Consider the following 25,177-nt stretch of genomic DNA (forward strand, 5'->3'; position numbering starts at 1 on the left):
TAAATTATGTGGACACATTGATCAGAGTTGATTGAGGGCCATTCTTTAGAGGCCAGGAACATTATCAAAGCGGGGATTAGCCATCTCTTCCTTTGTGAGGTGTGGAGAGAACACATTATTTAACTGCTTGTCACCGCCCACCCCCCGCTTACATACGCACACATGCACACGCGTGCATACACGCGCACAAATGAGCATGCCAAATGACCACCTGCATTGATCGCCTTTTCCCTCCAATTAAGCATCTATACTTTACATTCCAGTACCTTAGTTATTGGAAAGGAATTCAATAATTATTGCATTATTTAATGTTAAACCGAAGCAAAGTAGTTACGGCTGAGCCGGTCAGGAGAAGCCCCCCCCCCCCAGGCCCTCTGTGGCCTCGCCCTCCACTGGCCACCGAGACTCGCTTCTTCATCTGTCTCTGAGGCCAGATACGCTCATCCGTCTCCACAAACTTTGTTTCCTTCTGTGGAGGAGCTCTTTCCTTTTTAATGAGGCCAGTCTCGCACAAACAGGCTCAGTCTGTTATTGTAGCGTTTAAATTGATCATTGTTAAAGCTAAAAATAAGCGGCCATCTTCTTTGTCACTAAGTGAGGTGTGCTTGTCCAGCGGAGGAGAAAGTGGGGGGGGGGAGAAGCAGGACACTTTAGCCCCGGTGTGTGAGGCAGTGGGCGGCGTGGGTCGGGGCGGTTGGGAGCAGAGAGAGGCGAGTCTCTCAGGCCGCAGTCTGGGCATGTCACCACATGCGGCGGCTAATTCGAACCAGCCGGCGAACTTGGCATCCAGCGCACGGCTACCGCGCTCCCAGCTGCTGCAGGGGCCGGGGAATCGCAGGCAGGCTGCTGGCTGCGTGCTGTAAGCGTTCAGTCTGCCCGGCGTTCAGGGGGAATCCCGAGGCCTGTTTTAACAAGGCCTCAGCACTAAACATCATGGGTCAGGCTGCGTGAGTCAGCTTGGTCACTCTTCCCCCCCCCCCTCCCACACACACACACACAAGGGCTTTCACACCTGAAATACTCGTGTGCAGTCAGGATGAGATGTGTCTTCCCAGTACAGGTGAACAAATCACATGTTTTTAGAATATAATTTTAAAAAGGCTGAAAAATATTTCATTTAATGAAATGTATCACCAACTCTTTGTAACAGAGAGTTCTTGACATTATTTACAGACGTAAAATAAACCTCATCCTCGTTCCTTCATCTTATTAAAGCAAAGGCGTTTGAGTACAATCCCACCAGCTACCTCCATTGCAAATTTATAAAATGTAAGCTGTTTTTAGAAGTAGGTTTCATCAAATGCTATTTTCATGGGTCTGTTCACCTTTGCCCCCCCCCCCCCTCCCAGTTTGGTTTGTGTCTGCGGTGCTGTAGGTTCCTTCCTCACCCCCCGCCCCCCCCCCCAGCTGCCTGTCACTCCCCTGCCGCTGGCATTGAGTTCTCTCGCAGGCGGGATCCGGGAAGCGCTGGGCTTCACCGCTAAGTGCCGAGAATCACTGGGATAATTACAAAGCAATACGCCGGCTGGCCGGCTCACCCAGGGATTTTGGCTGCTCTCTGAGAATTGATAGCCATTCAGCCTGTGGATAGCCATCCATTTTAATGCATTAACTTTATATTAACAGCGCTGCCAAATTGAATGGTGGAAATCGGGGCCTGATCAGAGAGTCGGCGCATGCGCCTGGGTGCCGCGCGCTCCCCTCGCCCGTCTCGGTGGAGCCCCCCCCCCACCCCCCAAGGGGGCCGCTGGCTGCTTGCTGGCCTAGCGATTCCCCACCATCCTGCAAATGAGAGGCACCGCCATTTCCACGTTCGCTGTGGTCTCCCGGCCACGTTTGTCCTCATAATGGAGGCACATTTTACACCCTTTTAAAGTGGGCGAGAGTGCGTATCGCTATGCAGTGGTGGTGGGTGTCCAAATTGATGCGCGCACATCGTCAGTTTGAGTTGGCGTGAATGCAGCCTCGGGTCGATTGGAGGGATGGCCAGGCACCGCCCCTCCCTCCCCGGTTCTCTTCACAGCAGAGCTCGGAGGAAGGAGCTCTCCTCCCCGACGGGAGGGAGGGATTCAGTCTCTGTGAGAAAGCAAAATGGCGCTCCCTCACGTGCGGTTGAGAGAAAGGCCGCGCACCTCTCCGTGGCTCCTGGTTTTCTGCAGGTATCTCAGCCACGCCGCAATAAAACCCTTCTGCATTCATTTTCATAAAATTTGAATCCGATTGTTTTGGTGCTGTCGCCATTCGGCGGTGGGGTGACTGCGGGGGCCGGCCCTCGCCCTATCAGGGGCCCCGCGGCAGCTGCGCGGGGCGTGTCCCGGCGGAGAGTCTCGGCTCCACGGCAACACCCCGGCGAGCCCCTCCCACCTCCCGACATGCCTTTTTCATTAGGCCGCAGAATTCCTGCGCGCCAGTTGGAGGTGATTTATCAGGCCGGAGCTTCGGGATCACAGGGAAGAGACAGGGAATATGGGCTGTCTCATCCATTATTGCCTCTCACATTCAGGCTTGCGCTCCTAAGGTATGTTTTTTAACGTGGAAAATGTGGTCCGTTGTAGACGGGGGTCTCACATGTACTGCCTGACTGAGTGGCCCCGTCGGCCATTCTGTAATGGCTGCGCTGTAATCCTTTCCAGCTCTGTGTTACCATTTAGAATTTCCATATTCAGAACTAAATGGGTGAAGCTAATAGCGGCGACCTAATGATGTTTCTGTCCAGAGACCGTGTGCCTCATATCTCAGACTCTCTCGCTGCCATTGTCAGTGCAGTGGTCTAAGGGGTTTGGAGGGGGAGAGGTGGGAGTGGGGAGAGTAAGGGGGTGAAGCTTGCTTAATGTTGAGGCATCATCCTGCATTGGTTTTTGGAGAACAGCGTAGCCTTTTGGTGACGGGGCGGAGGGCTGGAGAAGCGGGAGGCGGGGATCGCGGGCCTCGTTCGAGCCGGGTCAGCAGGCGCAGCGTGGTCACGTGACGCGTGATGTACGGCTGTGCCTGGGCCAGCCATCTCAGGTTAACTCCTGTGTAAATCCGTCTGTTTTATGGTGAGCTTTAAAACTCCCATGATCCCCCCCCCACCCCCGTCCTATGACAGGCTTTGAAGTTTAGGTCAGGTGTCATCCCGTGCAGTTTTTCATGGGGTCTTTCCGCACGCTTACTTCATATGCGGGGAAAAAAATCTGGATTTTTGAACATCTGTTCCAATTAAACGCAGTATGGCCCTCCTCAGATCAGTCTAAGCGTGTGCGTTCATATGTATTTTTGTCTGTGTGCGCGTAACGTGTGTGTTTTGCTCTTTTGAAAGTCTTTCTGTCGCAGTTTGTCGTACCTGGACCGTGGCGTAATGTGCGTTAGCAGGAAGGGGAGGAGAATTCAGCAGCACCTATTCAATTACGCTGTGGAGAGCGTCCAGCGGCGGCCAGCCTGAGAGCGAGGAGGAAGACAGATCCATTTAAAATCGGCCCATAACTCTGTTAGGCAGAGCGGTGGGGTTTGCAAAAACTCCTATTCCTGGAAACGCATTCCTAATGTACGGTTTAGGTGTTTGCGGAGCAGAAATGAGAAATGCGATCCTGCAGCGAATGGAACGTAATTGCCCTGAAACCTCTATAGCAATATTGCCAGAAAATTAAATATTGGGCGAAAAGGATATTATTTTGGGGGAGCATCGCATGTTTTTCCCCCTCTTCCGTCAACACCTGATGCAGATTTAACGTTGTTAAAAATCAAATGTTGCCATTTTGCAATTCAGAGCAATCTAGGACGCGTTGGCTCCAGGAGCTGGAGGGCCAGCAGCTTGTTTCAGGCATTCTTAATGAATCCATTTGTTTTGCCTGACCTTTGTTAGACTGTGGGGGTGGTCTGCATGGGAGAGTAAGGGTTCTCGGTGGGAGAAAATGCGTGTTTTGTACGGAGAAAGAGCGAGAGGTTTTCCCCTCCGTCACCTCCCGTGTCTGCATTCATAATTGTCGGTTAATGAAACAAAGAGAAGTATGTTGTTATTTCATTAGGGCATTTCAGCTGTGTGAATGTGGGGGAAAGAAAAGCGGCTTTTGGTGGCACAGGCCTACTGCACTTAAGAATTCATAATTGTGCTCCGAGCATTCCAGCCAGAGGCTTTCCAGAGCCAGTAATAACCATTGAAAACTATTCTGTAAACCAGATGTGTTATGTGATGAATAGGGTGCCATGAATGATATATAATTGTCTTTCCTGAAATGGTACTTATAGTCAAAGGTAGTTTTTTTTTTTACAGTTCGCCTTATGAGTTCATCCGTGTGGGTATGGGAGGTTTTATTGGTTACTTTCTCAATAGTTTTGTCTTGGTGCTTTATTTGCGGGGTGAGAGTGTCAGTTTTTCGATGGAGGTTGGGGTTAGTGTTTCAACGTGCTTGGTGAGGCGGGGGTGAGTATCTCCGTGTGTTTGGTGAGGGGGTGAGTAGCTCGGTGTGTGGGCGAGTAGCTTGGTGTGTTTGGTGAAGGTGGAGAGCGTTTCGGTGTGTCTGGTGAAGATGGCGGCTGACAGTCAGAAGGACGAGGTGATGGTTCTCTTGCCGATAGCCTCCTGTGCTCTGAGTGTGGCTCTTCAGCGTGAAGCCTGCTGGAGAATGCACCGTGTTGTCTCAGAATGTCCTTTCCCCCGCCACACACGCCCAGTCACTGTGAAGGGGGGATTTGACTCGACCTGATCAATATTTAGCATCCCATGCGTGAAACAGGCAGATGTTTGGAGTTTCCTTTTGAGAGCCACAGGAAGAGACAACCAGCTTCTCTAGAGTGAAGGAGATCAATGCTGCCTTCCGTCCGGAAAACAGTGTGCTCTGGGGACCCCCCCTCATGTCCCCCCCCTTCCCCAAATGCACGCACCCAGTACCCCTGAGACCTCACTGTTGCCCACTCTGCTTCTCGTTAGTTGAGTTATACAGACACAACCTCGTCAGAGTCACAAAAAAAAAAGAGAAGGATCTGGCGGAAAGGAGGTGGCGTGTTTAACAACACTGCCGCGACTGCTCATTGATTTGCTCATTTGCGAAGCGGGGGGAGCGATGGCGAGTCGGCGCTGCCAGGCTGTCTCTCAGCGGTTAAAACGGCGCTCTCTCTCTCCCGCCCTCTCCCCAGCACCTGCAGCAGCACGAGAGCGCAGTGGAGGGGGAGGCCTGCTGCTACCACTGCAGCCTGTGCAGCTACTCCACCAAGGCCAAGCTCAACCTGATCCAGCACGTGCGCTCCATGAAGCACCAGCGCGGCGAGAGCCTGCGCAAGCTGCAGCGGCTGCAGAAGGGCCTGCCCGAGGAAGAGGAGGAGCTCAGCGCCATCTTCACCATCCGAAAATGCCCCTCCGCCGACGCGGGTAAGTGCGGGGAGCGCCCCGTCTCACAGCCCGTCCAAATACTTCACTTCACCCACGCTGTTCCCATCAGTGTACTTTACTGTGATACGCACACACACACACAGGGACAGGGCTCTATACTTACGCAGACACACACTGGCTCACACACAGCACTGTGTACATTACAGTGATACAGACACACACGCACATACACACACACACACCCAGGGACAGGGCTCTATACTTACACAGACACACACTGGCTCACACACAGCACTGTGTACATTACAGTGACACAGACACACACGCACATGCGCATACACACACACACACCCAGGGACAGGGCTCTATGCTTACACAAACACACACTGGCTCACACACAGGATGAGTGTGCTTTACAGTGACACAGACACACACAGGACCAGGGCTGACTACTTACACAAACACACACTGGCTCACACACAAGACCAGTGTACTTCACACATCCACACTTAGCCCACTCATATACAGGATCAGTGTAGCCTACCCTAACGTGTCTCCATCTGTCTACTACTTCCCAGAGAAGGGGTGATGGGTCAGTATACCTTCACTTCTCAGTGTTTAACGGTATTAATAACTGAGTGATGGCTACATGCATAACGCTTTATCCTCTGCATAATTAATTAACACGAACACATTTGTGATCTTTTAGAGCAGTGTATTAAAAAAAAAAAACAGATTAAACACTAGCACTCGAGGGAAAGTCTGGCAGTTGCCCAACCCTAGCCTTTTTCAGTGGGTTATTTGCATGTTGCTGTACGCCCTGTAGAAATATAAAAGTAGCTTCATTTGGCTTCCCTGGGTCTTAGTTTAAAACTGGTGCAGAGAATAGCTGTGCCTCATCTCCTGTTGGCTCGACAAAGGGTGCAAAGCAGCACACAGCCTCCACAGTGACCCTGACGCAAACACACACAAAGGAAACAGAGGAAATAATGGAGGGAATGTGGGCAGAGTTTGTTGTTGCGTCTGATTTCACTCAGAAATTTAGCCTCCGGAGCTGGTGATTGGCTAGTTCCCTGATACGGTTGTGAATGAGAGAGATTGCAGCATAGAACTGTCTTTCACACACACACAAACACACACCATAGGAGTGAACATGAACATCCACATAAACATGTATTTTAATTCAAATGTAAGGTTTAATCGGTAAATGAAAGCCACTGTTCTACTAAACTGTTGGTAGTTTTTGACTTCTTGTGACCACAATGTGAATTGAAATGGAAAACGGTAGGTGAGGTACACTTCTTATCTTTTTCAGATACATTTTAACTGCTTTGTGAATGTGGCTTCTAGGATTTGTTTACGCGTGACTTTGACGGTAAACTGTGAAATAGCCTGCTTGGCTACGCGAGGGGGAGAGGAGTGTAGATCTGACAGGCTTTGGACGGCGGCCTGCAGCCAGTGCCGCCGTTCGGCCTCCCGCCAGGGCTCCGAATGACGGCGCAGGCCTCCGCCGTCCGGCCGTTAAAGACGCATTCAGGGACGCTGCTGAGGCGGAGGAAGGGAGGAAATACAGCGACAATCACAACAACAACAACAACAAGGGAGGAGAGGAAAAAGAGGGGCTGGCCCTCAGTTAGAGAGTGATTAAAAAGAGCGAGGCCCGGTCAATTAGCACTTTGTGCCTGCGCGCGTATTTGGTTTTCTAATTACCCTGACTCCTGCCCCCCGCCTGGGCACCCTGACAATGGGCCGCCATTGTGTGGCCCCCGTGAGCCCGCGCGCCCCGCTCCCTGTGTTATGTAAAAAAAAAAAAAACCAGCCTCTGAAGACGCTTTGTTCCGCGGAGCCAGGGATAATGAAGCCGGCGGCTGGGAAATCACGCAGAAGCCAGTCACAGATCTGAGGCAAATCATTAGAGAACGTATTTAGTCGAGCAATTAAGGACAATTAAGCTTTCTGCTCGCTGCACTCCAAATATGTTAATGACTGTAGTGCAGTGGACAAGTGAGCATGCGGAGGCAAGGGGCGGTCCCACTTAAGTGTGTGTGTGTGTGTGTGTGTGTGCGTGCGGGGGGGCGGGGGGGGGGCTGTGTGTGAGTGGAATCTACTGCGGTGCGGTTCCCAAAGCAAAGCTCCTTTTTTCTTTTTTTAGTTGATGTTGTGTATATTTTCTAGCCTCGTAGCCTTTGATGTGCGCTAATGGATGTGCATGTTTGCAAACAGCAGCAGCGCGAGGCTGGCCATCTGTAGGTGAGGTAATGGCCTGCCGCAGTGGAAACTGGAGCATGCGGTTCTGTTTCCACAAACACAGACCAGGGGTTGTCCTCCCAACGCCCGGTGTGCTCACCACCGTTCAGTGGTGTGTGCTCGCAGACAAATGACAAACTGAAAAGTGTAAAAACTTATTATATAAAAATCAAAGATTTCTCAGATTAATGCATTTGTTAATATGGTGCTGCTGTCTCCAACTTCACCATCAGTTCAGGTCCCCCTCTGCATGATGGGGGGGGGAGGGGGCAGCTTCAGTGATGTCATTTCCTGTTTTGAGGTAGCGCTTCCAATCCCCAGAAACGAAACGAGGTCGATTCAGATTTTGATCGGGAAAGTGAAGCATCCGTGAAGATTCGATTAGGGACCGGGAGGCTTCAGGAGGGTTGGAGCCGCTCCTGTTCTAGGGTGTTTTTCGGGGGAGTCGGAAATTGAAGTGCGCTGAAAAGCGCTACCGTTCCAGTCCTGGCGTTGCCGGACTCTCGTCCTCGTTAAAACGCAGCGCCGCGGCGCTCGCGCTCGTCAGAGGTGCCGGGGCTTTAAAAGGAAGCGCTCCCCTAACAGCCTGTGACGCTTTGTTTACCAGACTGCGCGGCCCTCGCTGCTCCGCTGAAGGCCTGATTGATAGTGTTACATATGTAGACTCCCGCCTATTGCCAGGAAAAGACTTGGCGCAAACCAAAAGCTGCCTGAAAACAAGCCACAGCTCATTTAGAAGGGGGTTAGCTCTTTTTTACCGCCCCCCCCCACCCTCCCCATATATATATTTAAAAGGTCTGTTAAATGAAATGGTGTGTGTAATAAAGAATGTCGGCCTTTTTCGTTCTGCGCGGGCATCTTGATTGAATTACTGTGATAATGAACATACCTCTTCATCAGCAAACACCGACTGCTGCAGATTCTGAACTCTCGCGACCCCCCCCCCCCCCCCCCACTGCTCGCACTCTGCCTCATGCTCACTCCCCCTAATGCCTGGTTCCACTCCCAGAAGCTGACCCCCCTGCCCCCCCCTGCCCCCCCTGCCCCCACACACCACACACACACACACACACACACCCAAACACACACACTTACCTCCAGCCCCAAACCTCCCACCCCACACGCACAGCTGAACCCTTCTCTCCTGGTGTAGTATTTAATTTCCTCCCTGCTTGTTCTTCTGAGGCACTGGGTCCTTTCTTGTGGTCGAGGCGCAGTTGCAAAAGTGGTAAAAGGTTCCCCTGCTTGTTAAAACAAAGCTGGCCTTGGATTTCTGGGTCAGCTAGGCAGTAATTCCCCTGACTGCTGCTGTGCTGCCCCTGGAGCAAGGTGCCTGGGCTACGTCGCTCTAATGGAGCCAGGCTCCCCTCCAGCACCAGCCCCCCCCCCCTCTCTCTCTCTCTCTCTCTCTCCCCCTCTCTCCTTATTCACCTCCTCTCTACGTCCCTTCTTATGACCTCAGCAGTTTTTACCACTGTTTCATGGGGTCAGCACCGTAGGAGGGTAGCAGCAACACTGAAACCGCAGGCGTGCTGGAGTTCAGCATTAAACGTGTTTAGATTGAATTGTCTCTTCTGCTGTCGCACTTGGGCGGAAACCTTCAATAGCCTGGACTGAGGTATAGATGGACATACTGTATATATACAAGATTTCTCAATTGGTGGTGGTTCGAGAATTGATAGTATTTATAACATTTTGTAATATTATTTGCATCCTCTGAATTGGTAGAGAGAGGTTTTTGTTTTCTGGAAACACACACATAAAACTTATTTTATGATGGGGATATGCTGACTCCTCTGAAACTTAAGTTTCCTCCTTTGAAACTTTAGAAACTTAAGTTAATTTCTTTATGGAACAGTGACTGTGGAAGGAATTTGGAAATACAATGGTATCACAAAGCAGTGCACAACAAGCTATATATGCACAACTTTAAAGGCATCACATTAATTCTGCCTACACCTAAGAGAGTGTTGTTACGTACTCAAGCCTGAAAGCTGTCAGATTTCATTTGCCAGTAATTTGTAAAAAGTTATTTGTGAAAGTTTCGTTAGAACCTTTTTTTCAAGGGAAAATAATGATGGTTGCAAGTTTTGAGCCGTTGCCCGAACTATTTGTCTTTTTCTGCTGTGAGCTCTAATCAAAAAAAAAAAAAGAAAAGGAAAAGAAATTAATGAGCAGGATTATTTTAGCAGTTGTATTTTTAGTAAGTGGATGTGCGCTTCTAATCTTTACAGTGTTTATGATAATCGAGACTGACATTCCTCCTCACTTTGCTTACGTTATCGCTGTCGCGGGCTCTGATATTGTAGCGCTAGCTGTGTGCCGTGAGTTTCCGTTGGAAGCGACTGCGCGAACCTGCCCAGCTCGACCGCCGCCGTCCCCATGGCAGCCTGCGCTGACCCGTGTGCCAGGCCCAGTGAAAAGCCATTTGTGGAGAAGCGGAAGTGGGCGGGCACTGGCGACGGGGGCTGGGCACAGTGCCACACGGCTCACACCCCCCCCCCCCCCCACCCCGCTCACATGCAGCAGTTAAAAGGGCAGAGATGAATTTCCCATCCAATTAGACCGACGCGGGGATGAAAGGCAGGCATTGTCTTAATTCTTCACCCCCTGAAAATGTGCTTCTTGAGCACGTTGCTCTTTGGCTTTCCTTTCCGTCGGGCTCCCTTTAACCCCCTGCGCTCTGAGGAACACCCAGCAACACTGGGTCTGTGTCCTCCGTGCCAGTGGACCAGTTCTGGCCCAACCCAAACTGCTCAACTTGTTGTTCTGTAGCGAAGTTACTTTTTAAATAATTTGTGTAAAGTTACTTTTTTTATGGTTACGACGCAGTATGAGGTAATGCTTTAGGAAATATGTTGAATTAAATTAGCAGGGTTTCACAATCAAAAGCAGGGGAGTGTAAACTACATCCCATGGGGCCTTGTGTGCCCCCTGATGCAACTTCATTTTACCCTTTGAAGGAAAATTCCACTTCAGTCACCCAAGTCATTTAAAAAGAAACAAATGCTTTGTTCCGAGAAATGCACATCTGCAAAATTACAGTAATTACCTCATTTGAATATGTAGCTTGTTCGCTACTGTAAAAGATATTTCACTAGCAAATGTTTTCAGCCTCCAGTGCTTGCTTCTGAGCTGAAACGCTGTAAGGGCTGAGTTCCTGTCCTCTCCTCTCTGCTGTTATTTAGGCTGCGTGTGTGGAAGTGCGCAGGCTTTGAGGTTCAGAGGGGTGGCCGGCAGTGTCAGAGACAGGGGGGGGAGCGAGCAGGTTCCCCCCCCCCCCCCCCCCCCGGCCTGTGGATTAGCCCTCACCGTAGCATATCGCTCGCCTGCCTGCCTGCGCTCCCTTGATCAGCGGGCTGTGACCGCGCGGCTCCTGCCCGAAGGAGGAGGTCTCCGTCTGTGACAGCAGATGCCGCTCATTGTCTCCCTCGTCTCACCGCGCCCAAAACCGGGGGGGCGGAGGGCGGGCTGGGACGGGACGGGACGCTCGCCACCGCGGGCCCAGCCCCTCGGCCTCACGGGTCAGGGACCCTCGGCAGAGTTCACCGACCCTTTTATTGGGACACCGAACTGGAGTCGACCTCTGAAATGAACACCTAGCGCTTTGTCACGGGCGGACTCTGCCCGTTGGTAGCAGTGTGAGGTTGTTTGCGTTAAGGCCAAAAAAAGAAATGCATGGAATTTCTCTATGCAGACTCCGGTGTGAATAAAAAAGGAATGAGCGTTCCACTTGAGTGGCTTAAAAGCAGCCCCTTTTCCTCCAATCACGCAGGAGAACGCTGATCGCTGTTTGATGCGTAATTCTACCTGCCACACCAAAAATTCTCAATTTAAGCGAAGCAGATGTCTTCAGAGAAGCCACATGTCCTTATAGCCACATTTATAGACACCCTCCGCCCTCTTTCGAGTCGATTGCATAATAATTAGACTGAATATTTGGCAGAAAAAATCCACAGCCATAAAATGTTGTCGGTTTAAAGAGGTCCCAGACTGCGCGCTGGCGATTTGGCCGGCTGATGCCTCTGCAGCAGGACGGGCCCTCTGCCCTCGTCTGGAGACTGCCCCGAAGGTCCAGAGGAGACCTGGCCTACTCCGGATCAATAAAGGGATTTACCTTCCCGGATTATCTCCATCCTTTCGAACGGCGTCTGCTTTATTACAGGTTTGCTGGAATGAAAGCAAATAAGTGCCCAGATGAAAGCCCGGGTGAGCCGGGCCGTCTGTGTCCACGGTTTCCGCGGTTGCCGCGGCAGCGCTGACGGGGGGGAGGGCCGGGATGAGCTCAGGCCGGCCGCTATTCTAGGAATGCCGTCTTTTTCCGCGCTTGTTAAAACGCAAAGTAAGCCTTCTCAGAAAGAGGATATTACAGCCCCCAAATACACCCCAATATATCCCCCCCCCCCACCTCCCCATTTCCATCTGACCATCCACGCGACCTCATGTCCAAGTCCAGGCAGGGCGTTGGAAATCCAGGCATTTGTGTGTATTATTTTCATAAAGCATTTTTTATTGCGCCGGTGCCCTCTGGTGTGGAGAAGTGTGAGAGGGGGCGGGCGGGCGGGGACGGGGGAGGCTCTGTCAGAACCGTCCCATAATCCCTGGCCGTAGGGCAGAGGCGGAGAGGAAATTGCTCGATTTGCGTGCGACTCGAGCTGCAGACCAGCAATCTGCCGGCAATCTCATAAATACATTACCTTTCATTTTGAAACAATGAGAAGTCGCCTCTTTATTGAAAAGTTGAAATGACGGCTTTATAGATTTTCCGCTTGCGAGCGCTGCAGAGGTTTCGTTGCGCCACGTCTCCCGAACTTAGACGAGGAAGCCTCTTTTTCCTCCTCTGGTTTATACACACGTGCTGTATGAATTCCTACCAAAATTACCGTTATAGCAAAATTCACCAACAATGCCTGATTCTATTCTGGGATTTTCTGAGAATTTTTCATCCTCTGTTACTGTACCCCAAAGCACAGAGAGTGGGATTGTGTGTCCTCTGGCTGCCCTGACTGCCAGGGTAAAACCAGGCATGTACTCTAGTGCTGCCCTAAGAGGAAGCCATCATTACTATTTTTACTGTGGTACAGAAAGAGCTGCAAGGTGTCAACTGTGAGAGCCATTTTTACAGTGTGCACGGTCAGAATTGACAAGAAACTTTAATTGTGCACCTGACTGCACACATTCTCGCACACACACTTATATACCCGCACACACACACATTTTACATCTGAGTAAGAGAAAGGCTGTCTGAACTCGTCTCCGAGAATATTTTAGAATCCTTCATCCTTCATTTCGAGCCCTTGCGGTACGTCACAGACAGGAGAGATGGGAGAAGGGAGCACATTATAATATTGGTTTCCCTCTCCTGTCATTACAAGACACTCTCTTGAAAGCCGATACAAAAGATAGACAGTCCATCAAGCGGGAGTCATCTCATTTGTACTTACCAAATGTGCTAATGAGTTCTATTTATGGACCCCGGAGCTCTGACGGTAATTTGCGGAGCGGGTCAGAAACTTGGTGGTTAAGGTGCCGAGTTGCAGGCTGTGGAAAGGCCCGGAAGAATGCCGTAACACTGCCTTCTGAGTGCCAGGCTGTGGAAAAACGAAAAAAAAAAAAAACATGAGAGCCGTCCGTCTGCGATGACGGCCAAGAGAAAGTGGTGATATACGTCTGTGGTTCCAACCTGGCGAACTCTGCAGTTCCTCGAGTCTAGTCGTTTCATTTAAACTCTGTGAAGTTACAATGGCCACAGTACTCGCGTGATCTAGATGGCAAAGGGGGAATTTGTGAGATTTGGGTTGATATGCGGCGTCCAATGTGCGATATGCGGGATCCAATGTGCTGTGTTGTCGACGGAGTATGTGCAAAGGCTATTTTCAGGTGCACTCAACACACCTTGTATTCTTTGCATATTCCATTTATTGTGAAAGGGAGCCATTAACATAAAGCTTCTTCAGAATCTGTGTTCTGGTGGCGATTTTGAGTTATTTTTTGCTCTCTCTCATATTAATATCCATTCTCGTCCCCCCCCCTGCTGTCGGTGTTTTCCTGGGACATGGCCGTCTGGTCCCCCACTGGATATTAATGGGCGTAATGGGGGCCTGAGGCCCAGAGAACCAGCTCCATCTTTGCTTATTTAGGGAATATTAGTGTAATACAGGCCTCCATGGTGACTCATGGCAGCACACCGCCTGGAATCACCATGCACCAATATTTTCAAGTGTCTATTTAAATCCAATCCAATCAGCGGATGTTTCGGGCCGTCCTGGGCAAGCCGCGCAAGCACGCGCGGAGACGTTAGATCAGCCGCTACAACAGCTGACGCCCATTAGCGCCGCCCCTTCCCCGACTCTCCTCGCGGACGTCCGAGGGCCGCGATCTCGCTCTTTCGCGAGCAAATTCTAGAATTCTCCGCGGCTGACTTGGACCCTCACCAAGTTGTGCATTATGATCTCATGGTCAGTATGTTCTGATATATTTACTATCGATTGCTCTGTTTGTGTACGTCAGGTATTCTGGGCATGAGGACCAATAAATTCTTAAATGCTCTTTGATCGCTGCATCTTGTTACCGTATTTTTGCGAAGCCAGACCAGCAGTTTGCTCGCTTGTCAGAAGTAACTTGACAGGAGGCAATGTGAGAATGAGAAAGGGAGAGAGAGAGAGAGCAAGAAAGTTTTGTAACTTTGAATCCGGTCAGTGAAAGTGTTTCTCTTTTAATAAGCCCATCTCCCCCCAGTCCCTGAGAGAATAAGCTGATCAAAAGCCACGATCTGTGCTCTGGATGAGCTCACACACAGCTGAAGGAGATCTGTTTCCTCTCTGCAGCCGTTGAACAAAATCACCCTGAATGAAACATGCATCTTGTCTGCAGACTTATATATAGCGCCCCGTGGAAAACGAAAGGCAGATTAATCAATGGCGGGCTGAAAGGGAAGACGCGTTTTAATTTTTGAACGCCGCTTCTAATGAGCGCGGTGACGCCGGGATTTGCGTAGGGAGCGGATGCGCGGCAGCCGTGGGTGGAACGTGAAACCCGGGCGCGCACACGCAGGCGGGCGCCGGGACCCGCGTGTTGGCAGAGCGACCGGGCCCTTCGCCCCGCGTCCCATCAATTAGAGCCAGGCGAGCAGATGGCTCTGATGAGAAAGCGGGAGAAATAATTCAATAGCGGAGCCTGTAACCTTTACCTGCAGGCCTGTCATCAGCCATCGATCGAGCCGCTGCTTGATTATTCACAGCGAGTGCGGCGGGCAGAAAGACTCCGCGGGCATGTGATCAATGTGACATCGCCCGCTTCCTGGCACGTGTCCCCGGTCAGGGGGGTTTTGCGGGGACAAATCTAGCGGTTCCCCACCAATGCTTTCCTGTCCCTGCCACCCCCCCCCCCACCACCCCCCCCACCCCCACACACCCCACACCGCGTGATCCCGCTCAGACACTCTGGAACCCATTTCCTCTTTTCTGACAGACGCTTCGCGTCTCTTGGCTCTTCCGTTCTGCTTAAATAACCTTGGCCCCGTGCTCAAAGTTTGCTCGTCTCGGTACTCAGACGGCCGTCAGTGCTGTGTTCCCTCCCACTTCGACGGGACTGGTGGACTCACCTGCGTTTCTCAGTTTTGCGGTTTTTTGTATCGATTGAACCTGACGTTCCGTCCCCATTTCTGAGTGCCCGGGTGCCACAGGAGAACATTCCTTCACGACCCAAACAAAGTGCGAGCGTTGGCTTCAGCGTGACGACGCTGAGGGTTGTGGGTAGTGTGTTCAGGGCCTGCCCCGTGTGCGAGATGACCTGTTTTCTGGAGAAGGGGCCTGGATTTGCTGGAGGCTTGGCCTTTGCCAGGGCCCCGCTCTGTTTGACCAGATGTGGAGATTCCGAGAGTGACGGCCTGAGACAAGATGGTATTTGTTTTTGACAAACTGGGACATTCCTGCCGCTAGACTCTGTGAGATTTATGACAGCCCTCCTGCTTCAGTTGAAGGCATATTCCTGACAGAGTCTTTTTGTCTGGTCTGGCCTGTCTCTTTTTTTTCCCTCTGTCACTGCTCTTTTATAAGCTTCTGCTGGACATGCTACCCCAACCACAGTCTGTGTAGACAGGCCAGAGAAGCGAGCTTTGGTTATTGATCCATGTTAAATTAAAGAGCAAAACCTCTTATATATTATTTCACATCTTTGCCCAGTGTTCTGCATCTGTTAATGGCCTCATAGGCATGGTGGTAACATTGACTACAGAACGTATACATCAGCAGAATGGATCATATCACTGGCATTGGCCATGTTTCTGACATGGTGTCATATATAGCAAGATAAAATAGAAGACTATATGTCTTCTATGATGTCCTGTCTTTGCTTACATTACATTAATGTACTTCTCCAGGACCTTGGGTGAGAGTATTGCTTATTGCTGCTAAAAAATCTTTCTCTTCCGTAAGTTGCGTAGACGTAAGCAAATGTGTTTTGAGTTTCCTTTTTTTCTTTTCTTCACACACCATCTACAAAGTGGTTACTGCATATGCAGTCATATCCTGGTGATTTCAGTTCTTTGCTGAACTTGGTTTTATGGTTTTATTGTTTCGGGCTGCTTGGAAAGATCGTTTGCAGAATTTCAGAAAAGCATATTTTCTTGTATCTAAAAATGAGTTTTAAGGATGCACAAGAAAACATGGGGTGGGGAGGATGCTAGAAACTAGCAGAGTAAACTACCCTGACCAATTTGAAGCATTAAGATGAATAATCCAGTGTTTAGAATCCAAGCAAAGGTCAATTTTCACGCTGCCTGCTCAGTAAGCACACAGTGGAGCCGGCATATCGAGTCAATTCACCAGACCTGCACAGTGAAGAGGAAAGGACACAGACTGCACAGTGAAGAGGAAAGGACACACAGACCTGCACAGTGAAGAGGAAAGGACACACAGGCTGCACAGTGAAGAGGAAAGGACACAGACCTGCACAGTGAAGAGAAAAGGACACACAGACCTGCACAGTGAAGAGGAAAGGACACACAGACTGCACAGTGAAGAGGAAAGGACACACAGACTGCACAGTGAAGAGGAAAGGACACATGCACTGAGAAGGACACACAGCTGCACAGTGAAGAGGAAAGGACACAGACTGCACAGTGAGGGAAAGGACACACAGACTGCACAGTGAAGAGGAAAGGACACACAGACTGCACAGTGAAGAGGAAAGGACACACAGACTGCACAGTGAAGAGGAAAGGACACACAGACTGCACAGTGAGAGGAAAGGACACACAGCTGCACAGTGAAGAGAAAGGACACAGACTGCACAGTGAAGAGGAAAGGACACACAGACTGCACAGTGAAGAGGAAAGGACACACAGACTGCACAGTGAAGAGGAAAGGACACACAGACTGCACAGTGAAGAGGAAAGGACACACAGGCTGCACAGTGAAGAGGAAAGGACACACAGACTGCACAGTGAAGAGAAAAGGACACAGACTGCACAGTGAAGAGGAAAGGACACACAGACCTGCACAGCGAAGAGGAAAGGACACACAGACTGCACAGTGAAGAGGAAAGGACACACAGACTGCACAGTGAAGAGGAAAGGACACACAGACTGCACAGTGAAGAGGAAAGGACACACAGACTGCACAGTGAAGAGGAAAGGACACACAGACTGCACAGTGAAGAGGAAAGGACACAGACTGCACAGTGAAGAGGAAAGGACACACAGACCTGCACAGTGAAGAGGAAAGGACACACAGACTGCACAGTGAAGAGGAAAGGACACACAGACCTGCACAGTGAAGAGGAAAGGACACAGACTGCACAGTGAAGAGGAAAGGACACACAGACCTGCACAGTGAAGAGGAAAGGACACAGACTGCACAGTGAAGAGGAAAGGACACAGACTGCACAGTGAAGAGGAAAGGACACACAGACTGCACAGTGAAGAGGAAAGGACACACAGACTGCACAGTGAAGAGAAAAGGACACACAGACCTGTACAGTGAAGAGGAAAGGACACAGACTGCACAGTGAAGAGGAAAGGACACAGACTGCACAGTGAAGAGGAAAGGACACACAGAACTCGGTCCAGGCCAGGGCTGAAGCTGTACACCACCCTGAGTGCTGAAGCTGTACCTCTCCCTGAGTGCTGCTAAATGAAGCTTTCTGCCCTTTCGTCACAGGCGCTCGCACCCATGCACTTATTTCTGTTTTTAATGGGGCCCTTTGCACGTATGTGTTGGGACCCCGAGCACTGTATTTATTAGATATTCATTTTATTAGACATGGAAGACAGCATTGTCTTTAAGCCTGGGCAGACAGGAAGCCAGGTGCTAGTTTTAGCACCCTATATCTGTTCGGGAATCTATATTAAATCAGCCTTGTGACGTGATTGCGCGTGCAGTATAACCTGTAAGACACAAACGCACTGGTTATGCAGGTCCTCCGGAACTCACAAGGTTTCCTGGGATATCGTTTGATATTGTTTGTAACCCTCAATGTGGCATGGAAATACTTACCAGTTTTATGAAAAGAAAACATTTATTGATTGTGTTTACATATTTATATGATGCTTGCCGTAGTTTTATTACAGTAATCTCCTCTGATTCTGTAGCTATAATACTTCATTTCAATTAATCAGTTAAACATCAATCAAACCAGCAGTAATCGGGATCTCATTAGAACATTAATGTTTTTTTTCTCCTCTGTATACCTCTGATCTAATTTCCAGTGGTTCTTATCTTTGGCCTCTTATGTGAACCATTTGATTTTGTTCTTGCCGTTCTTTCAAATGTTTTTATTTTTTTTCCCACTTCACCACATTCTGTTCTTTCGCAACAATGCTAAAGCGTGCTCCTTTGTCTTGTTTTGGTAGTGTTTGAAGACTACTTATCATTGGAATGTGTGACGCATTTCCTTTTATGCGGTCACATTTTTGCTGTGATAAGCTGCTTGATAATGCATAAGTGCATATGGTGCGAACAACACTCGACCAGTTAGTGGGTAACCTGTAGCGCTGAAGTTCTTTTGTATATGCTGCTAAGGAGGAAGGCCCTGTAATTTTGAGCTCCCCAAAACCAGTTTCGTATTGATGCACTGGATCCTTCATTCTTATCCTAACTATGATTTAAGTATAGCTGACCCTGGTGGTAGAGCTGCACAGATACCCTCCACTCCTCTTCCCCTGCCACAGAACCAGTCCTGGGATCCTGTGAGACACCCGGCATCTTCACATATAGACTATAAGAGAGGAACTATAGTCCAGTGTGGTTCTGCTCATAGACTCATATTCTTAAGGAATTGTTCTCTCTTTATATTTGATCTTAGGTTATTGCTACATAAAAGCGGGAGCTAATGACATGCCCGGAAGGAGATACAGTATCACAGGGCAGGGGGTGAAATTAGCATCCAGGTCATTGTGACCCTTTTTTGTTGCATTAATAAGACAGGGGAGGGGGCAACCTCAGGGATGGCGGGTCAGTCGATGGCTATTAAAACTCCACATTTCGCTCACGCTCGCACGCACACGTGCGCACACGCACATACACACGCACGCAAGCACGCACACTGCGTTGTCCTGTTTTTCAGAATCTCAGTCATATTCATGGTATTATCATCGATGCGGCCTAATGACAGCCGTGCTCTCCAAGTTGCTTTCCGAATGCATATAGAAATACCCAGGGTATGAATATATAATTAAGTGCCTTGCAACTTATATTTTGCACCGGACCTGGCATAGACTGATTAGTACACTGGAGGTGCATAATATATTATTTCACAAGGTCTGGTAAAACAAAGCGGGGAAACAACACGTTATTAGTGAATGAGTGTGTCTCCTGTGTGTGTGAAGCACCCCGAGCGCTCGGAGAGGACGGGGTTGGGCAGGCCTCTGGGTCACATGGTGAGATGAAGTCGCCGCGGAGGTGGCGGAGGGTGCGCGCAGGTCACTGTCAATCAAGCCAGCCGAGCATTAATCTGGGGGCTCGCGCGGTTTTCTGGAGGTGTCTGTATCGACGGGGGCATAATATGGCAGGGGGAATTAGGTAAAATGGGGCCGGCTTTTTTGTCATGTAAATGGGGGGGGGGGGGGCGAGGAAATAAAATTGGGCGGTGGGGAGAGAACGATGTCCCCTTTGTTTAAGGGCCTTCCGCAGTCACTTTGCCGGCCCCATTGTGAGCCGGCCCACAATGCCGTTCATCTGTGCTCCGGCTCCCCGGCTCTTCCTTTCCTGCAGTCAGCTCCTGTCCGTTCCACTCTGCCTACACGCTTCACTTCCACGCTTCAGCGGCACTGAGGAAAGGGGGGGGGGCGATAAAGGCTTTTGGACACCACCCTTTTACCCCCCCCCCCCCCCCCCCGCACTTTTTTTATTCCTTCCCCCATGTGAAAAGAAAGAAAAGACAGATTCTTATATGCTTTGTGTATCTCCCCCCACCCCCTTTCAGTGTAGTTTATCCTTGTTTCTTTTAAGAAAAATCCTTTTTTCTGTAAGCAGGCTTAGTGTGTCCCACACGCTACCTGATATGCTGATATTAGCCGGGGCCATACGGTAAATCACCACCCGAGCGTTTCAGAATGCGTTCAGCGGGGCCTTTTGCCATTTTTTGTCAGCCATATCTAATCTGCAAATGATTATTTTCCTTATTCAGGATTGGAACACTTAAATAAATATGCAGGGGCTTGACATGTCAGGCTAGTTCGGTGAAGGGATCATCTAAGAGAAGGAATAGATTTGGCTAACACAATGGAAAGACCTTTGTCAGTTTGCCTTTCGTCAAGAAATGTGTGTGGTGGGAGTTCACAGGGGTGGAATAGGGTTTCATAAGAAGGAGATTTCTTTCATATGCCCGCGTTTAGTGCATCGCAAACGCGCGGAGATCCGTTTCCCGTGTGTGAACGCGCTTTGATGGAGTCACAGACGGGAAGAGGGTAAGATAATGCCGAACGGCTCGTGCGTCCTGCTAGCGTCTCGGTTAGCACGGGGCCCTGCTATGTTGCGGTAATTGGGGGGGGGGGGGGGGGGGGGGGACGCTTTGTGTCACCGTACCTGATTGTTGACAGTCAGGCTGTTGAGAGCACCTTTTGCACTCGCGCAGTGATTTCCCTCAAGTGCGACGGAGGGCTCTGGCCTTCTTTCATCTGAAGACAGGAACGGTCTTTAAATTAGCACTCGAGCATCACTACAAAAGGAGTGCACTTAACACGCAGGAGGCGCGCTCAAAGAGCCCTGAACGTATATATCCTTAGTGATCAGCGACGCTTTTGGCGAGAAGGTGCGCGTGCTGAAATCGGCATGCAGCTATGCAGCGCGAGCGCGTGCAAAAAAAAACGCACTTCTCAACAAACTAAATCACCGCTCCGGAAGAGCAGCTCATCAGCAAATGGACGTTTATCTGAGCAACTGGCCGGCCATCGCCCCCTCACTGCTCCCCCCCCCCTCCCCTTACACCCCACCACCCCCCCTCAAGTGCAAATTGAATAACAACTAACCTTGTCATATTTAGTGCACTATTAATGGCCTCGTGCTTGGCGAAGGTGTAATCAAGCGCGATAAAAACCCCGGCCAAAGTTACTAAGCCAAGAGCAGTCTTGTGCACATTAAAGTGTCCTTTTTTTTTTTTTTTTTTTTTTTTGTTTGAAAGGTCATTCATAACTTGGTCGTGCCGTTGATGTACAGTGAGGGATATTGATTGATTAATGCACAAAGTGCTCGGAATCCATTTGCCCGTGTGAAAGGGAATAAAGCGGAGACTTGCGCTCCCTCTCTGTCCCGCTCTGCATTTTCGCCTCTTCTCCCCATTGTTCGAAGGGCATCATTTTTCGCCGGCCGAGTTTAAGGGACAAAAGGCCCGTTTCTGCCAAGTAATGCATTCAAAGGAACATTGATTCTCATCAGTGTCAGTTGAATTACCCTCAAAGGCTTGACAAGGAGTTGCTCTTATATTAACCTCCCCATTTTTTTTTTGCCTCTGAAAGAATTTGCAGCTCAGTGGTAGGACAACAGTCCACCCCTTAAAGAAAAGAGGCAGGAATGTTCTTTTTTTTTTTATCTCAAACGCACAAAACAAAGTTTCTGCCCTCCTCACTTTTCCCCCCATGGTTTGTAAGGTTTGTGATCTGGCTACACCCGCTGCTATTTCAGCATCATTTTAATGTTTGCTGTGTACAAACTATCGTTTAAGCTGAATTCTTTAGTGGCCTGAGGGATTCAATTTTTTTATTTATTTTTTTTAAACCTAATATCTGGGTTGCCTCACTGAACGGTCCACACCCCAGCTCCACCACTGCGCCCCCCCCCCCCCCCCCATTGTCTGTGTGGGGTGTGGATGTGAGGGAAACATGGTCCTGCCTCTGTCCGAACTCTGTGCTTTTTAAGAGCCTTTGAGAAGGGGGTCAGTGGGTCACTACCTTCATGATCTAGGACAAGGGCAGAAGGACCTGGAAGACCCAGGCCTAGCAGGGGACCCTGTGAGAGCCCCCTCAAAGGCTTAACGTCCTGAGAAACATGGGCCACATCACAGACCCCTAACAGAATGGGCCGTCCTCCGCTGCTTTCATCTCTATTGGAGACACCTCTGTGAGGAGTCTTTATCTTTGTGCTTCTCACTATTATGATTGCCAAGAATGCTGATGATTAATCAGCTTTCTTTTTGTTTGTTTCTTTATAAATATATCTTGTGGAAAATTGGAATTATTACATGAATAATTCATTCGGATAATTTAAGGTCATTAATATTCTTGAGTTTATTATGTTATTTTAAGCCTTTTTTTTTTGCATTACTGAAGTTATTTCTTCTTATCGGCATCCTATGAACTGTAACAAAAGGGATTGAAAAGGGATGTAAATCGGTATTTTTGAATTAAAGTGGAAAGCATGGTTATTGTGACTAACTTGTAGTTCTCACAGCACTGCTGAGGATGGGAAGGGGTCCTTACCAAGGGAAGATTATGGATCGTGTCAGACTGAGGGAGGGAGAAGAGTGATACAAGCTGCAGCAGTAAATAAAAGCACGACGAGCGTTGATTATTGAAAGTAGAAAATGCGAGCGATTGGGACAGAACAGCGGAAGGGGTTAGCAGAAGGAGATCGCTGTCCTGATCTCTGGGAAAGTCTGCGTGCCGTCCTGAATCAGCCTTATTGTCCAGCGAGCAGAGCTGTGCTGCTAACGCTCTGTGGCCTGGTTTGTGGGTTCGAGTCCGAGTGGGTTTGGGTGGGTTTGGGTGGTTTTGGGTGGGTTTGGGCAGCAGGGCGGTTGTGCCGCCTGCACTGTGGCCCCTGAGCCTCTGCGCAGCCACATACCCCCCCCCCCCCCCATGCCACTCCCAGCACCCCAGCCCCCCTCTGGCGCAGGACATGTAAGCTCCTCCCCCCTGCGGCGTCACTCCCTGCCCCCCTCAGGATGGGGGGCATGCACAGTTCCCAATTAGGAGGGACAAATGCAAATAACCTACTGTTCTGGGCTCGCTGTCTGCTAAGCTCCTTTTTGCATCATTAAATTATCTATTTTATCTTGATATATACCAGGCATGTTTCAGAATACCAACCCCTAAAAACCTTATCTGAGTAGTAATTGCTTTTACAAAGGTCAAGATATGGAAGAAATATGTAAATCGAGCTTATTAGCACCCTCTGTAAAATTGCATTAATGGTACTCTGTGCTATAACAACAAAAACCATCTTTAAAACTTTAGGGGAGAAAAAAAAAAACAAATTCATACTTCTTTAGTGATTCATGCAAGCCGATGCTTTTTAAATGTTAGTCATTACTGAAGAATACTCTTACTACCCCTGCATCATCTTAGCGAAGAGAATTTCATTTCCCTGGCAAAGAGGAGAATGTACACACTGAATAATTATTGTGCTTAATGCTGTAGTCATAATCCCAGGTTTTATGATGGTTTTGTAATGATTTTCTAATGATGTTAAATATTAGTAGAAAGCACGGCCATAATTTGAACGCGGCAGTCATTTTTCCGCCGTTCCATCAGCGCCCCCGATTGCAAATGCAATGAATATTGCGCTCTGAATTAGATTTAAGGGCCATCCCTTTTCCTATTTTATTTGTCTCGCTTGCTGCCATAAATCCTCATCATGGCATGCTTGAAGCCACCACCCTTCCCCCGGCAGCCCCAGGTGGGAATACGATTAGGTGAAGGGGGCCATTTTGCTCAGTTCTTCAGTCTGTCCGTGGCAATCATTTGTAAAAAATGCTTCACTCAAATGAGCTTGGCCCCTCCCCCGCCCGGAAAAAAAGAGGGCTCGCCACCGTCCTCCTGGGAAATAATTTCTTTTTGAAAATAAATAAATAAATAAACAACAATAATAAAAAAATGCGGGGGAAAAATAAAGGTGGGGAAAAATGCTGGGACAACAGGGGAGAAAAAAAAAAACCTTACAGTGGCTATCGAGTGAACTGGCAAGCTCATTTCCCAATGAGTGACAGAGGAGAGCAAAATATGTATTGGAGACAAAGGCTTTGTCTCCTTCCTGGGCCTCTTCAATGAATTACCCCCCCCCCACCCCACACCCCCCTCCCCCAGCTTTTTAATTAAATGGCTGCAGCTCCATCTCTCTATCCGTAGCTCCCCATTACAGAGGGCAGATAAGGGATTGCTATCTGTAGCATGTTAAGAAAGGCTGCTGGGCAGCAAAGCCTCATGAAATTTGTCACAAGATCTCATTTTCCTCATTGCCAGACGTGATGCTTATAATTGATGTGGAGGCAGTAGTAATTTATTGGCCGTTCGCAATTATCATCCCCCTACGAGCTGGGGGATGTGACTGCAATTTAGATTGGGGAGGGGGGGTTGTATGAATGGGTGGTGGGGGGTTGGAGGCGCATGCATTAGCCGAACTTGATTCCCCCCCCCCCCCCCCCCCATTTCTACAATCACTTCGGAATGCAAATTGATGACGGCCTTGGTATCATAAACAATGTGTGGCCTCCCAGTGCCGGAGCGCGGAGCCAGCGTGCTGGAGCCTTCGGTGCACCAGCTGGACTTTCACACGCTGCCAGGGGGCGGGGGGGTCGAGGGGGCCGGGGGGGGGGCCAGCCGGGGGGTCACCTCCCCAAAGCTTTGTCCACTTCCAGCTCTCATTTAATTTGCCTTTTAATTTGATTTTTCTTAACGATAAAGCAAGATTTCTGTAAGCCCGTTCTGCGCCTATGAGAAATCGGGAATTAACTGCCATTAAGGTAAAGTGCAATCAAATGTTCAATATTCTGTCCTTAATCAAAACTGAATTTATTTCCCACATTTCATTTTTTTAGGGTAGATTCTATAAAATGGTACATTTTGCACCCGGACGAAAATCCATCAGCACAATCTTAATAGACCTTGGAGATCAGTAATGTGTTTTTGGAAGGGTTTTCTATGTTTAATGTGTAGCAGAAGTCTGTTTTGATTTTGAAACACCTCCCTGTTGATTGATTTCCCTCTCCTAGTTATAACATTAAACACTGAATGAATAAATCTTGAATTTTCCGATGCACAACTGCCTTTAACGCATACGGTCATTAGCACAAATATATTGGGAATACGAACGGAGCACTTTAGTTTAAAAATGAGGCATCTCTTCAGCTCTGGCCTCAGTACGGGTCATGTGAATTGTCTGGGGCGAGAACAATGTGCTGCTGATGTCCATG

The 25,177-nt window shown here is 49.3% G+C and overlaps 1 protein-coding gene across 5 annotated transcripts in view; it reads left to right on the forward strand.

Moving 5' to 3' along the window:
* Positions 1 to 25,177, forward strand: part of zfhx3b (zinc finger homeobox 3b) — a 394,727-nt gene that overhangs the window by 320,195 nt on the left and 49,355 nt on the right. For all 5 annotated transcript variants that reach the window (XM_064312994.1, XM_064312990.1, XM_064312991.1 and 2 more), the window contains one exon: positions 5,113 to 5,344. In XM_064312994.1, coding sequence (XP_064169064.1) covers positions 5,113 to 5,344 — 232 coding nt within the window. The remainder of the gene's footprint in view (positions 1 to 5,112; positions 5,345 to 25,177) is intronic.

This window comes from Anguilla rostrata, chromosome 16 (assembly GCF_018555375.3).
Source record: "Anguilla rostrata isolate EN2019 chromosome 16, ASM1855537v3, whole genome shotgun sequence".
In the NCBI taxonomy this organism is placed as follows: Eukaryota; Metazoa; Chordata; class Actinopteri; order Anguilliformes; family Anguillidae; genus Anguilla; species Anguilla rostrata.